The sequence below is a fragment of the Lonchura striata genome, chromosome 24 (genome assembly GCF_046129695.1).
Source record: "Lonchura striata isolate bLonStr1 chromosome 24, bLonStr1.mat, whole genome shotgun sequence".
Lineage (NCBI taxonomy): Eukaryota > Metazoa > Chordata > Aves > Passeriformes > Estrildidae > Lonchura > Lonchura striata.
In genome coordinates this window covers 651,495-666,491 of record NC_134626.1, presented here as the reverse complement: position 1 = coordinate 666,491, position 14,997 = coordinate 651,495, and the positions used below count along the sequence as shown (strand labels likewise).

Below are 14,997 nucleotides of genomic sequence, written 5' to 3'. Positions count from 1 at the left end.
CCCCATTCCCAATTCCCCATTCCCCATTCCCAGTTCTCCATTCCCAGTTCCCCAGTCCCAATTCCCAGTTCCCCATTCCCTATTCCCAGTTCCCCAGTCCCAATTCCCAGTTCCCCATTCCCAGTTCTCCATTCCCAGTTCCCCAGTTCCCCATTCCCAGTTCTCCATTCCCTGTTCCCAGTTCCCCATTCCCAGTTCCCCATTCCCAGTTCTCCATTCCCCATTCCCAGTTCCCCATTCCCAGTTCTCCATTCCCAGTTCCCCATTCCCCATTCCCAGTTCTCCATTCCCAGTTCCCCAGTCCCAATTCCCAGTTCCCAGTTCCCCATTCCCAATTCCCAGTTCCCCATTCCCAGTTCCCCATTCCCCGTTCCCAATTCCCCATTCCCCATTCCCAGTTCCCAGCGATCCCTCGGTGGAATTCCAGCCCCCATCCCATAAATACCTGTCCAGGTGCTGTCAGCGGTGCAAAACCATCTCCTGCTCTCCCAGTGCCCGGAAATACTCCAGGAATCCACAGAAATCCTCCAAAAATCTGGAAACCCACCAGAAATCCTCCAAAAACCCGGAGATCCACAGAAATCCTCCAAAAATCCTCCAGAAATCTGGAAATCCACCAGAAATCCTCTAAAAATCCTCCAAAAATCTTCCAGAAATCGGGAAATCCACCAGAAATCCTCCAAAAATCCCTTAAAAATCCACCAGAAATCCTTCAGAAATACCTGGCAACCCCAGCCCGGCTCCGGTGGGTCGGGATTTTATCCCAGCCGGCTCAGGAGAGTTGGAATTTTATCCCAGCCCGCTCCGGTGGGTTGGAATTTTATCCCAGCCCGCTCCGGTGGGTTGGGATTTTATCCCAGCCGGCTCAGGAGAGTTTTATCCCAGCCGGCTCCGGTGGGTCGGGATTTTATCCCAGCCGGCTCAGGAGAGTTTTATCCCAGCCCGCTCCGGTGGGTCGGGATTTTATCCCAGCCCGCTCCGGTGGGTTGGAATTTTATCCCAGCCCGCTCCGGTGAGTTTTATCCCAGCCGGCTCCGGTGGGTCGGGATTTTATCCCAGCCCGCTCCGGTGAGTTTTATCCCAGCCCTCTCCGGTGGGTCGGGATTTTATCCCTGCGTGCCGCGGGTGCCTTTTCCTGCTCCGCCCGCCCGGCCCCATCCGCTGAATCACGGCCCGAGCGCTGCGGGACCCGCCCGGCCCCGGAATTCCCATTTGCTGCTCCTTTTCCAGCCCTTCTGCCGCGGAGCCCTCTTTTCCAGCCTGGGAAATTCTATTTTTGAGGGTTTTTTAATGAATTTCAGCCTTTTCCCATCCATTTCCATAACTTATCCCTCTTTTCCAGCCTGGGAAATTCCATTTTTTAAAGGGACTTAAAATTTTTTAAAATTTTTAAAAAGGGACTTTTAAATTTTTTTAGATTTTCCTCTCCTTTTCCATCCTGTTCCCTGATGGAATTCCTGGGAATTCCAGGAGTTCCGGGAGTGCTGCAGGGACAGAGCTGGGAATTGTTTCTCTGGAGCCGGGAGGAGAAAAGTTTGGGAACCATTCCCAGCCTGGGGTGGGAATTCCCAGGAATTCCTGGAGCCAGGAGGAGCACAAGGCTGGGAACCATTCCCTGTTTCCAGCCTGGAGTGGGAATTCCGGGAATTCCCGGCACAAAGAGCTGGAATTGTCTCGGGAAAAGCTGCTAAGAGTGGAGAGCTCAGTGGGTTTTCCCGGGACATTTCCAGTGGGTTTTCCCTGGATTCCAGGAGCTAGCGAGCGTGGAGGCAGGACCTGCTGGAAAATAAGAAATAAATAGGAAATACTTAAGAAAGAAATAAGAAAGGAATACGAAATAAATAAGCCACAAATAAGAAAGAAATGAGAAACGAAGAATGAGCAGGAAATAAATGGGAGCGCAGTGAGGAACACTGAGGCAGGAGCAGCCCGAGACGTTAATGAGGTGATAATTAATCCACGGGATGTACTCGGGATTTTTATCCCGCTCTCTCCCGCTTCCCAGCTCCGGGCTCTGTCACTGCCCCGTGCCTGGCCCGTGCCTGGCCCGCTGCAATCCCGCTGGAATGATTCACTTCCCTCCGCGCTCACCGCCCGGGAATGAGCCGGGAATGAGCCGGGAATGACTCGGGAACCACCCCGGGAATGGGACCGGGACCGGGACCGGGAATCCCTCCGGGACCGGGACCGGGAATCCCTCCGGGAATGCCTCGGGAATCCCTCCGGGACCGGGACCGGGAATCCCTCCGGGATTCTCCGGGGCCCCCCGCTCCTCCTCTCGGCTTTTCCCGACCTGAGCGAACCCTGCGGCCCCTGCCGGCAGAATTCCTGATTTTCCCGATCCATGGGATCCTGACAGCCATTCCTGCTGATCCCCATTCCTGCTTTTCCTGACAGCCATGGATTCCCCATTCCTGCTTTTCCAGCATCCATGGATTCCCCATTCCTGCTTATTTCCCTGAGGGAAATCGGGAGCTTGGAAAAGTCGAATTTCAATGGATTAGTGCTCTAAAAAAAAAAAAAATTAATTAAAAGGAGATTTTTAAAGGGAATAAACCACATTAAAAGGAGATTTTAAGGGGAAATAAGCCACATTAAAAGGAGATTTTGGAAGGAATAAACCACATTAAAATAAGATTTTTAGGTGAAATAAGGCACATTCAAATAAGATTTTTAGGGGGAAATAAGCCACATTAAAAGGAGATTTTAAGGGGAAATAAGCCACGTTAAAATGATATTTTTAAGGGCAATAAACCACATTAAAAGGAGATTTTTAGCGGAAATAAACCTCATTAAAAGGAGATTTTTAGAGTGAATAAACCACATTAAAAGGAGATTTTTAGAGTGAATAAACCACATTAAAATAAGATTTTTAGAGGAAATAAACCACATTAAAAGGAGAATTTTAAGGGAATAAACCACATTAAAATCAATTCCCGGGATTTTTGGGGCGCCCAGGCCTCGGCCCCGCCGCGTCAGCGTTGCCAGGCAACGCCCAAAATGGCGGCGGCGCGCGCGCGGGGTGCGCCGGGAGTTGTAGTGCGCAGAGCGCAACGCCCCCGCGCCCCGCCGGCAGCGCGGGACTCGCTTTCCCAGCAGGCGCCGCGGGGCCGCGCGGAACAGGCTGAGAGAGCGCGTTTACCTGCGGGGAGTGGGGGGAACAGGTGGGGCGCGCCGCGGGAGCTGATGGGATTTGTAGTTTGCGGAGGAGCGGACGCTAGGCGAAGCGGCGAGGCGGGCGGCGGCCGCGGGACTACAGCTCCCAAGGTGCCGCGGGGCGCAGCGGGCTGGGCGCCGGTGGCGGGCGGGGGGTACGAACGGGAACCCCGGCGGTGCCCGGGGGATGCTCAGGTGAGCTCCCAGGTGAGGAGGAGGAGGAGGAGGAGGAAGAAACGGGAGGGGGAAGGGGCGGCGAGCCCCGGGGGGAGCGGCGAGCCCTGGGTGGGGCTCCATTGTTGGCGGTGGGCAGCGGTTCCCGATGGAGTCACCGCGTTCCGCGGGGAAATCGACACCGGGCGGGTCGCAGCGTTTGGTTTTGGGATTAAAAGTCGCCCCTTGTTCCTTCTCCTTGCCCAGCGAATTTGGGGCCAGCTGGTTCTTGCTGCGTTTGGAAAGGAATCCTCTCCTTCTTATCCCCCCCCGTGAAACTTTTATTTCCTAATAATTGAACTCGGTTGGAGACAATTTTTCGCCAAGCTGAGGTTATTGAGGTCGCGGGTATTTGGTGATGTTGTTTTGGCTTGTTTTTCCTGGCTAAGCTTCCCCCCAAATGCACATCCAAGTAATACGGATTTAGGGGTGAAAAAACCCCAAATTGGCCATAGAAACATTGGGATTGTTGAGCTTGGAGAGGGGAACCTTCGGGGCGACCTCTCCGTGACCTTCCCGAGCTACAGGAACCGGAATATTTCCAAAGGATGGAGTGACAGGACGAGGGGGATTCATTCCAAGCCACACGGAGCGGCTTTAGGATGGATTTTGGGATGAAATCCCTCCCTGGGAGGGATCCTGGCACTGGTTATCCCATGGATATCCCATCCCCGGGATGCCCAAAGCCAGGCTGGACAGGGCTGGGTGGCCCAGCCCGTTCCTTTGTCCCATTTCCAAACCGCTTTTCCCTCTGGAATATTCATCTCCCATTCCCAAACCGCTATTTCCTCTGGAATATTCATCTCCCATTCCCAAACTGCTTTTCACCTCTGGAATATTCATCTCCCCTTCCCAAACTGCTTTTCCCCTGTGGAATATTCATCTCCCATTCCCAAACTGCTTTTCACCTCTGGAATATTCATCTCCCATTCCCAAACCATTTTTCCTCTATGGAATATTCATCTCCCATTCCCAAACCGCTTTTCCCTGTGGAATCTTCACCTCTCCTGGTTTTCCTGCTGCAGCAGGGCTGCGGGAGCAGGAGGTGTCCCAGCCCTAAATACAAAGGCAGGCTGGGCAGCCCCTGCAGCAAAGCCGGGCTTAGGGTGCCCGTGGTGAAACCCAGCTGTGCACAACCCCGGCGCTGGGGCTGGAAAAACGAGTCCAGCCGGGGCTGCTCCAAGTTTGTTTTCTGCAACTCTGTGTGTGCCACGGCAGGTTCCTGGTGCCATGAGCAGCGGAGCACGAGCCGCAGGTGTTGGCTGAGCTGGGCGAGGTGCACAGGGCTCCTGGCAGCCCGCAGGTGAGTGGCACCTGCAGCTCTTGCAGTGCTCCTTCTGCTCTGCAGCTTTAAACTTCATTCTGCTCTGCAGCTTCTAAACTCTGCAGCTTCTAAACTTCATTCTGCTCTGCAGCTTCTAAACTGCTCCTTCTGCTCTGCAGCTTTAAACTTCATTCTGCTCTGCAGCTTCTAAACTGCTCCTTCTGCTCTGCAGCTTTAAACTGTTCCTTCTGCTCTGCAGCTTCTAAACTTCATTCTGCTCTGCAGCTTCTAAACTGTTCCTTCTGCTCTGCAGCTTTAAACTTCATTCTGCTCTGCAGCTTTAAACTGCTCCTTCTGCTCTGCAGCTTTTAAATTGTTCCTTCTGCTCTGCAGCTTTAAACTGCTCCTTCTGCTCTGCAGCTTTTAAATTGTTCATTCTGCTCTGCAGCTTTTAAACTGCTCCTTCTGCTCTGCAGCTCTTGCACTGTTCATTCTGCTCTGCAGCTCTTGCACTGTTCATTCTGCTCTGCTTTATCATTGCCATGGCTAAAACCCGTACATTCTTCTCTCAGTTTTATCATTTCAGCTTTTAAAACCCTTTCATTCTGCTCTCAGTTTTATCATTTCAATGTCTAATACCCTTTCATTCTTCTGTTTTATCATTTCAGCTTTTGAAACGCTTTTATTTTTCTCTCAGTTTTATAATTTCAATGTCTAAAACCCTTTAATTCCTCTCAGCTTTATCATTTCAGCTTTTAAAACCCTTTTATTCTTCTCTCATATTCATAATTTCAAATTTTCTCCTCAATTTTATCATTTCAGCTTTTAAAACCCTTCCATTCTTCCCTCAGCTTCATTATTTCAGCTTGTAAAACCCTTTCATTCCACTCTCGGTTTTATAATTTCATCTTTTAAAACCCTTTAATTCCTCTCTCAGATTTATCATTCCAACTTTTCTCCTCATTTTTATCATTTTGCTTTCCCAACCCTCTCTGCTCTCAGCCTTGTCCCTTATTTTATGAAGCAGCTTTTGGGTGTGATGCGGTTCCAAACCCAGGGAATGGTGGCACCACCTGAATTCCAGGGACAATTTCTCTCCACTTTCCTCCTTTTCCAGCTGCGGAAGGAATTCCCAATTTCCAGCAACATTTTCAGTGAGAAAAATGCTGAGAATGCAGCAGGAAAAAAGGAAACAGTGAAATAATGAAAATATTTTGCCTGCAGCAGGGGGAGGAAGGCCCGGAGCTGTTGGTGTTGCTTTTGAGCAGCAAAAGAGGCAAATTCCTCAGGGAATTCAGAATTCCTCAGGGATTTCATTCCCTGGAGATCCCAGCTGGTGGAAATTTGGGATTTGCTCCAAAGGTGAAATCCTGGCTGGAATTCCCAAATCTGCCTTTGCCAGGCTGAGCTGGCAGGGAAATCCTCAGGGATTTTCTGTCTTCTCATTCAGGCACAGTTGAGTGTGGAAATGTTGAATTATCAATGTTTAAAACCCTTTCATATCTCAGTTTTATCATTTCAGCTTTTAAAACTCTTTTATTTTCCTCTCTGCTTTAGAATTTCAACTTTTCTCCTCAGTTTTATCATTTCAGCTTTTAAAGCCCTTCCATTCTTCTCTCAGTTTTCAATTTCATCATCAATAATCCTCATCTGTGTTTTGTTCCTCTTTGAATAAGGTGTTGACAAAAATCTGAATAATTTAATTTTATTCTATTTTATCATCAATAATCCTCATCTGTGTTTTGTTCCTCTTTGAATAAGGTGTTGACAAAAATCTGAATAATTTAATTGTATTCTATTTTATAGTCAATAATCCTCATCTGTGTTTTCTGACTCCTCTCCTTTTCCCCCTGAACCTCTTTACCAAAGGGCAGCCAATTCTGGTGTCACCAATAAATAACTGGAATTTATTCCCAAATTTTCTGCAGATCCCCGATTTCCCTGGGCATGGAGGTGTCCTTTGTGCTGCTCCTGGGCCGGCTTGTGGCTGAAGTGGCTGGAAAATCCCCGGAAAACTCAGTGGGTGCTCCGGATTTTAATTTTATTTAATTTATTTTCAGGTTTTATTTTTATTTTTAATGTTTATTTTTAAAATTTTTATTTCTTTTATTTTTATTTTATTTTTAAAATTTTAAAATTTTAATTTTATTTTTTAAAATATTCTTTATTTTTTAAAATTTTCTTTTTTTCTTTTTTTCTTTTTTCTTTTCTTTTTTTCTTTTTTTCTTTTTTTCTTTTTTCTTTTTTCTTTTTTTCTTTCTTTTTTTCTTTTTTTCTTTTTTTCTTTTATTTTTTTATTTTCTTTAAATTTTTTTATCATTACTATATTTTTTTACACTAGTTTTTTTTTAATCAGACATTTTCTGTATTTTTATTTAGAAAATAAAAGTCAAATGGATTTATAGAAGTAAAATGGATTTATAAAAGTAAAAGATTTATAGAAATAAAATGGATTTCTAGAAGTGAGCTGGATTTCTAGAAGTGAGCTGGATTTCTAAAAGTAAAATGGATTTGTAAAAGTAAAATGGATTTCTAAAAGTAAAATGGATTTCTAAAAGTAAAAGTAAAATTGATTTCTCAGATAAAAATGGATTTCTAAAAGTCAACTGGATTTCTAAAAGTCAACTGGATTTCTAAAAACAAAATGGATTTATAAGAGTAAAATGGATTTATAGAAATGAAACGGATTTCTAAGATAAAAAGGATTTCTAAGATAAAAAGGATTTCTAAGATAAAAAGGATTTCTGAGATTAAAAGGATTTCCAGGAGTGAACGGGATTTTTGAACTGAACCAAGCCCACAACCACAGGGAATTTGCTCCCTGCCAGAGCAGGATGCAGCGGGATTCCCGGGGGATTCCCGGGTGGTTCCCGGGGGATTCCCGGGGGATTCCCGGGGATTCCCGGGGATTCCCGGGGATCTGGGAGCCCTGGGATCGAGTTCTGGATCTTGGGATTTGTCCCAGTGCGGGCGCGGTCGGAATTCGGGGATTCGGGAATGTCCCGCAGGTGCCGGGAGCCCCGGGATGCTGCGAGGGGAGGCCGGACCCCAACGGCTCCTGCCCGCACTGCGGCCCAGGTGGGAATGCGGGAAATCCCGGGATGCGAGCGCCCTTTCTCCCGGGAATTAGCTGGGGGTGAAATCTGGGAGCGAAATCTGGGAGCGAAATCTGGGGATGAAATCTGGGGATGAAATCTGGAGATGAAATCTGGGGATGAAATTTGGGGATGAACATTGGGAGTGAACACTAGGAATGAGATTTTGGGAATAAGAATTTGGGAATAAAAATTTGGGATGAAATTTGGAATAAAATTTGGAATAAAACCCCTTCAGCATGGGCAAAGAGCACCCAGGTGCTGTTTGTAGCCCCAGAAAGGGAATTCCTGCTTTTCTTTCCCCTGTAAAATCCAGGAATTGGCTGGAATTCGGGAATTCTGTGGGTTTTCCCCTCTGAATTCCGGGAATTGGGTGAAAATCAGGAATTCCATGGGTTTTCCCGTGTAAAATCTGGGAATTGGCTGGAATTCGGGAATTCCATGGGTTTTGCCCTCTGAACTCTGGGAATTGGGTGGAAATTGGGAATTCCATGGGCTTTCCCCTCTGAACTCTGGGAATGAGCCGGAAATCAGGAATTCCGTGGGTTTTCCCATGTAAAATCCGGGAATTGGCTGGAAATCAGGAATTTCCATGGGTTTTCCCATATAAAATCCAGGAATTGTGAGGAAATCAGGAATTCCATGGGTTTTCCCATGTAAAATCCAGGAATTGTGAGGAAATCAGGAATTCCATGGGTTTTCTCCTCTGAACTCTTGGAATTCTCAGGAAATCAGGAATTCCATGGGTTTTCCCATGTAAAATCTGGGAATTGGCTGGAATTCGGGAATTCTATGGGTTTTCCCCTCTGAACTCTGGGAACTGGGTGGAAATCAGGAATTCCATGGGTCTTCCCTATAAAATCCCGGGATTGTCAGGAAATCGGGAATTCCGTGGGTCTTCCCTATGAAATCCCGGGATTGTCGGGAAGCCCTGGGAGCCTTTTCCGTGTTTTTTCAGGCTGCGAGCGGCGCTGGATGGAGGACGGGAGCGGCGCCGGCTGCGCCCGGTGCCGGAACCAGAGCCTGGGGCCCCTCGGCGCCTGCGGTGGGGCCCCAGCCCCTTCCCCTCATTAATTACTGCTGGCGACTAATTGGGGGATCTGGGGCTGGGATTCATTAGCGCGAAAATCGCCTCCAAAATGGAATTAAGTGCGATCGATTCATTGGTATTAACCAGTGCGAAAATCGCCTCCAAAATGGAATTAAGTGCGATAATTTTTATCGATTAACTGGTATTAATTCCTGTAAAAACTCTTCCAAAATGCAGCAAAAATATGGAGATTTTTGAATTCTTTTTGTTTGAATTAATTGTAATAATTTGTATAAATTTATTGGTATCAAATACAGCAAAAATCGCCTCAAAAATGGAATTAATTGTGATAATTTATGTAAATTTATTGGCATCAATCAGTCCAAAAATCGCCTCAAAAATGGAATTAAGTGCAATCAATTTATTGGTATTAACTAGTGCAAAAATCACCTCAAAAATGGAATTAAGTGCAATCAATTCATTGGTATTAACCAGTGCGAAAATCGCCTCAAAAATGGAATTAATTGTGATAATTTGTGTCAATTTATTGGCATTAATTAGTGCAAAAAATTGCCTCTAAAATGGAATTAATTGTAATCGTTTGTATCAATACAATGGTATAAATTAGTGCAAAACTCCTCAAAAATGGAATGAATTGTAATAATTGGTATAAATTAATTGGTATCAATTACTGTGAAAACGCCTCAAAAATGCAGCAAAAAATGGAGATTTTGGAACACTTTTATTTGAATTAATTGTAATATTTTTTATCAATTTGTTGGCATCGAATATATAAACAATATATAAATATAAAAATAATATAAAAATATAAAAAATAAAAAATAAATAAAAATATTTTAAAAATAAATAAAAATATAAAAAATATATAAAATATTAAAAAATGCATAAAAATAGAAATACATGAATTTAGCCCCTGGTGAAAAGAGATTTTTCTCTTTTTTGCCCCTTTGGCTTTCCAGGGGGCCCCGAGGTCGCGGCTTCGCTGATTTTGGGGACGTTTCTCCTCAGTTTGGTCCTGATCCTCTCAGTGGCTTCTTTCTTCTACCTCAAACGAGCCAACAAACTCCCAAAGGTTTTCTACAGGGGCAACAAAGGTAACAATCCGCTAACGACGCCTTCCTTAATTAACTCCGCTCTGCTAATTGATTGAAATGGGGATTGTTCCTGCAAAACCCAAATTTTGGGCTCAAAAATTCCCATTTTGAGCTCAAAAATTCCCATTCTGTGGAGCAAATTCCCATTTTTTTGCCCAAAATTCTCCAGTTTTGAGAGTCCCACACCCAACAAATTCTCCAGATGGGATTTTTGAATATTTTGGTTGGATTTTGGGAGAAAATTCCTTTTTTACCAAGAAAATCAATCCCTCCATGGACAAATTAATTAAAATAATTAAAATATAGTTATTAAAATAAAATTAAAATATAATAATTGAAATAATTCAAATTTATTAAAATGATGTTAATTCTTTTTTCTTCTCTTTTAGCATCTGTTCTGCAGCCTAGTGAAACAGTGAGTGAATTCTGCTTTTAAATGAATGAGAACCTCCAATTTAATTAACAAAAATTTCATTTAATTAACAAGAATTTCATTTAATTAGTTATTTTTCCAAGGAAGAAATATGTACACAATGAAAAACTATAGGAATCCTAAAAAATTCCTGAATTTTCTAAGGAAAATCTGTTTAAAATAGTTGGTTTTTTTTACGGGAATATTATTGGAATTTTAAAAATTCCTGATTTTTTAAAGGAAAATCTGTTAAAAATTGGGTGTTTTTACAGGAATATTATTGGAATTTTAAAAATTCCTGATTTTTTAAAGGAAAATGTGTTAAAAATGGGGGTTTTTTGACCTTCCTCTTCTCCTGCCCCCCAGGCATCCATGATCCCTCCTCCTGCTTCTTCAGGTGAGGAAATTTCCCCTGGAATGTCCCAAAAATCACCGGAATTCCCAAAAATTCCCGGGAAAAGGGGCAGGAGCTCGGGTTTAGTGGGGTTGGGCTTGGGATTTGTGGGTTTCGTTTGGGTTTGGGGGTTCGGTTTGTGGGTTGAGTTTGGGTTTAGTGGGTTGAGTTTGGGTTTAGTGGGTTTAGTTTGGGTTTTGTGGCTTTGGGGTTTAGTTTAGTGGGTTGAGTTTGGGTTTAGTGGGTTGAGTTTGGGTTTAGTGGGTTGAGTTTGGGTTTAGTGGGTTTAGTTTGGGTTTTGTGGCTTTGGGGTTTAGTTTAGTGGGTTGAGTTTGGGTTTAGTGGGTTGAGTTTGGGTTTAGTGGGTTGAGTTTGGGTTTAGTGGGTTTAGTTTGGGTTTAGTGGGTTTAGTTTGGGTTTAGTGGCTTTGGGGTTTAGTTTAGTGGGTTGAGTTTGGGTTTAGTGGGTTGAGTTTGGGTTTAGTGGCTTTGGGGTTTAGTTTAGTGGGTTGAGTTTGGGTTAGGTGGGTTGAGTTTGGGTTTAGTGGCTTTGGGGTTTAGTTTAGTGGGTTGAGTTTGGGTTAGGTGGGTTGAGTTTGGGTTAGGTGGGTTGAGTTTGGGTTTAGTGGGTTGAGTTTGGGTTTAGTGGGTTTAGTTTGGGTTAGGTGGGTTTAGTTTGGGTTTAGTGGCTTTGGGGTTTAGTTTAGTGGGTTTAGTTTGGGTTTAGTGGGTTTAGTTTTGGGTTTAGTGGGTTGACTTTGGGTTTAGTGGGTTGACTTTGGGGTTGGGATTTGGGGATTTAGGCTCGGTTTTGTGGCTGGGTTTTGGTTTTGTGGGGTTCATTTTGGGTTTGGGGTGAAAAACCACCAAACCCAACCCCAGCCCCCGCTGCTCCCCAGTCCCACATCCCGCCTCCTCCTCCCTTCGGGAATTCCCTCTCCAATCCCATCCCTGGAATTTTTTGGGATGTGTTCCCGCAGTGCGGAAGCCGCGCTACGTCCGCCGCGAGCGCTCGCAGGGCCCGGCCGAGAGCCGGGTCAGCAACGTCTGAGCCCGGCCGGAGATCCCGGAGATCCCGAAAATCCCGACCCTGGAAACCCCAAAAACCCCGAAAATCCCAACCCTGGAAACCCCGAAAATCCCGACCCTGGAAATCCCGACCCTGGAAACCCCGAAAATCCCGACCCTGGAAATCCCGAAAATCCCGACCCTGGAAACCCCGAAAATCCCGACCCTGGAAATCCCAACCCTGGAAATCCCGAAAATCCCGACCCTGGAAACCCCGAAAATCCCGACCCTGGAAATCCCAACCCTGGGACATCCCAGCCCCGGGAGATCCTGGGAGATCCTGATCCCAGAAAATCCTGATCTTGGGAAATCCCAATCCTGGGAAATCCCAATCCCTGGAAATCCGGAGGATTCCTAATGGATTTGGGGGATTTTTCCTGTTTGGGGAGAATTCCTGAGGGATTTGGGGGATTTTTGGTGTTGGGGAGAATTCCTGAGGGATTTTGGGACTTGTGGGGAGAATCCTTAAGGAATTTGTGGGATTTTTCCTGTTTGGGGAGAATTCCTGAGGGATTTTGGGACTTGTGGGGAGAATCCTTAAGGAATTTGGGGGATTTTCCCTCTTTGAAGATAATTCCTGAGGGATTTGGGGGATTTTTCCTGTTTGGGGAGAATTCCTGAGGGATTTGGGGACTTTCCTTGGGATGTGACTCCAAAATCCTGGGATTTGGGATGTGGATCCATTCCGGGCTGGCAAAGGGATCCTCTCAGGCTCCACTGCTTTAAGCTGGGACAGCAATTAATTATGCTAATTAATCAAGCTAATCAATTATCCTAATTAATAATGCTAATCATGCTGATTAACGATGAATAATGAATTATTTCAACAATGAAGATGCAGCATCCTTTGGAAGCAAATCCCAGATCCCGCTGGGAGCGTTTTGGGATAATCCAGGCCTGATCCCAAAGCTTGGGGTTTTTTTGGGATTTCTTGGGAATTTTTCCAGCTCAGTCCTTGGATTCGGGATTCTCCAGGGGATAATCCATTCCTGGTGGAATTGGGAATTCCTGCTTTTGGGATTTTTGGGATGAGCCACAGGGATCGGGACAACTCCTGCCAGTGGAAAATGGGATTTTGGCTTTGGGAAATCCCTGGAATTCAAGCTCCAGAGGCATTCCCAAATTCCAGGCAACTTCTCCCCTGGAGCTTGATCCTACTGGAGTGATTTTGGGAATTTCAAACAGTTGGAAAAGGAATTTTTTCCTGGCTGGGTCTCCCTGCTGCCACTTTTCCTGCAGCCGGAGGGTCCCAAATCCATGGAAAAGTCATTGGCACCCCCTGGAATTCCAGCTTTTCCTCCTGGATCCCAAATCCATCCCAAATCCCTGGAATTCCTCTTTCCCCCTGGAATTCCAGCTTTTTCCAGTATCTTTTACGGAAAGATGAGCACAAACCTGGATCTGCTCCAAACCCTCTGAGAGGAGAATCCAGGATGGGCAGAAATCCATTTATCCCATGGAATAATCCCATTTTTTCTGGGAATTTTGGGGCAGCCGGATTTGCTTCGATCTCCTGAAGATTTTCTGAATTCCAAAGGGGAAAAAAAAACAAAAAAAGGAGGAACTATGCAAATAATTCCAAGGAATTTTAGCTCTGGAGCTGGGAATTCCTGTCCTGCCAAATTGCTGAAAATTTAATTTATTGAAGGATCAGCTCCTTTTTCCGGCTCTTCTCGTCTGGGATTTGTTGTGATTGTCGAAAAATGGGATTTGTAGAATTAAAAATCTAAAAATGGGTTTGGGGCTAAGGTTGGGTTTTATGGGTTTGGTTTTGGGTTTAAGTTTTGTGGGTTTAATTTTGGGATTTATGGGGTTGAGGTTTGGGGGTTTAGAGAAGTTTGGGTTTAATTTGGGGTTTTGTGTTGAATTTCGTGGGTTTGGTTTTGGTTTTATGGGTTTAATTTTGGGTTTTGTGGGTTTAGTTTTGGGTTTAATTTTGGGTTTTGTGGGTTTAATTTTGGGTTTGGGGTTTAGTTTTGGTTTTATGGGTTTAGTTTTGGGTTTGGGGTTGGGTTTTGTGGGTTTAGTTTTGGTTTTGTGGGTTTAGTTTTGGGTTTGGGGTTGGGGTTTGGGTTTTATGGGTTTAGTTTTGGGTTTTGTGGGTTTAATTTTGGGTTTTGTGGGTTTAATTTTGGGTTTTATGGGTTTAGTTTTGGGTTTAGTTTTGGTTTTGTGGGTTTAGTTTTGGGTTTGGGGTTGGGTTTAGTTTTGGGTTTTATGGGTTTAGTTTTGGGTTTAGTTTTGGTTTTGTGGGTTTAGTTTTGGGTTTTGTGGGTTTAGTTTTGGGTTTAGTTTTGGGTTTAGTGGGTTTAGTTTTGGGTTTAGTTTTGGTTTTGTGGATTAGTTTTGGGGTTGGGGTTGGGGTTTGGGTTTTATGGGTTTAGTTTTGGGTTTAATTTTGGGTTTTATGGGTTTAGTTTTGGGTTTAGTTTTGGGTTCTGTGGGTTTAGTTTTGGGTTTGGGGTTTAGTTTTGGGTTTTATGGGTTTAATTTTGGGTTTGGGGTTTAATTTTGGGTTTTATGGGTTTAGTTTTGGGTTTAATTTTGGGTTTTGTGGGTTTAGTTTTGGGTTTTGTGGGTTTAGTTTTGGGTTTTGGGTTGGGTTTAATTTTGGGTTTTATGGGTTTAGTTTTGGGTTTAATTTTGGGTTTTGTGGGTTTAGTTTTGGGTTTTGTGGGTTTAGTTTTGGGTTTAGTTTTGGTTTTGTGGGTTTAGTTTTGGGTTCGGGGTTGGGTTCTGTGGGTTAGTTTGGGCTCGGAGTTGACCTTGCTTTTATGGGTTCAATTTGGAATTTTCAGGGTTTCTCCTTCCTTCCCACCACCCGGTTCCCTCCCCAGAGCTCTGGGCTCAGCTCAGTAAAACTCAGTTTTAAACCTCGAGTTTAACCCCAGCATTGCCTGGATTTGTGTCTTTGCAAAAAGTGCCAAAATAAAGAGATCGAAACTTTGCCTTTTTGCCTTTTCTGCTTTTTTTGGGCTTTGCTTAGGAAATAAAACGGGAAAAAAGTTGGGAAAGCTGCAGTTCCAAAGCTGGGCTGCCCCTGAGGGAGATGTCCTGGTGGAAAAGCCCGGAGCTCCAGAGAGCTTTAATTAGGAGCAGGCAATTAGCTGGCATTAATGAAGGTGTTTACAGCGAGCAGCTACAGCCAGGCTTCAATTCCCTTTTCCCACTGGGATCAGATCTGGGATCTGGGCTGGGCCTTGGGGAAATTCCCACTGCAATTCCCAGGGAGGATTTTGGGCTGATTTCCT

General features: G+C 44.9%; 1 protein-coding gene across 1 annotated transcript; it reads left to right on the top strand.

Moving 5' to 3' along the window:
* The first annotated feature begins 3,099 nt into the window (after window positions 1–3,099).
* Window positions 3,100–14,695, top strand: C24H1orf159 (chromosome 24 C1orf159 homolog). The gene is made up of 9 exons (XM_077788092.1): window positions 3,100–3,164; window positions 4,588–4,672; window positions 6,562–6,652; window positions 7,642–7,711; window positions 8,687–8,773; window positions 9,739–9,873; window positions 10,263–10,288; window positions 10,652–10,682; window positions 14,545–14,695. The coding sequence occupies exons 3-9, from the start codon at window positions 6,581–6,583 to the stop codon at window positions 14,616–14,618; spliced, it is 495 nt and encodes a 164-aa protein (XP_077644218.1). The 5' UTR covers window positions 3,100–3,164; window positions 4,588–4,672; window positions 6,562–6,580; the 3' UTR covers window positions 14,619–14,695.
* The last annotated feature ends 302 nt before the right edge of the window (window positions 14,696–14,997 follow it).

Excerpts from the sequence above, each read along its gene's own strand:
- C24H1orf159 (XM_077788092.1), top strand. The coding sequence starts at position 6,581 with ATGGAGGTGTCCTTTGTGCTGCTCCTGGGCCGGCTTGTGGCTGAAGTG. Across the intron at positions 7,712-8,686 it reads CTGCCCGCACTGCGGCCCAG|GCTGCGAGCGGCGCTGGATG; the intron begins GTGGGAATGCGG and ends GTGTTTTTTCAG. Across the intron at positions 8,774-9,738 it reads GGGGCCCCTCGGCGCCTGCG|GGGGCCCCGAGGTCGCGGCT; the intron begins GTGGGGCCCCAG and ends TTGGCTTTCCAG.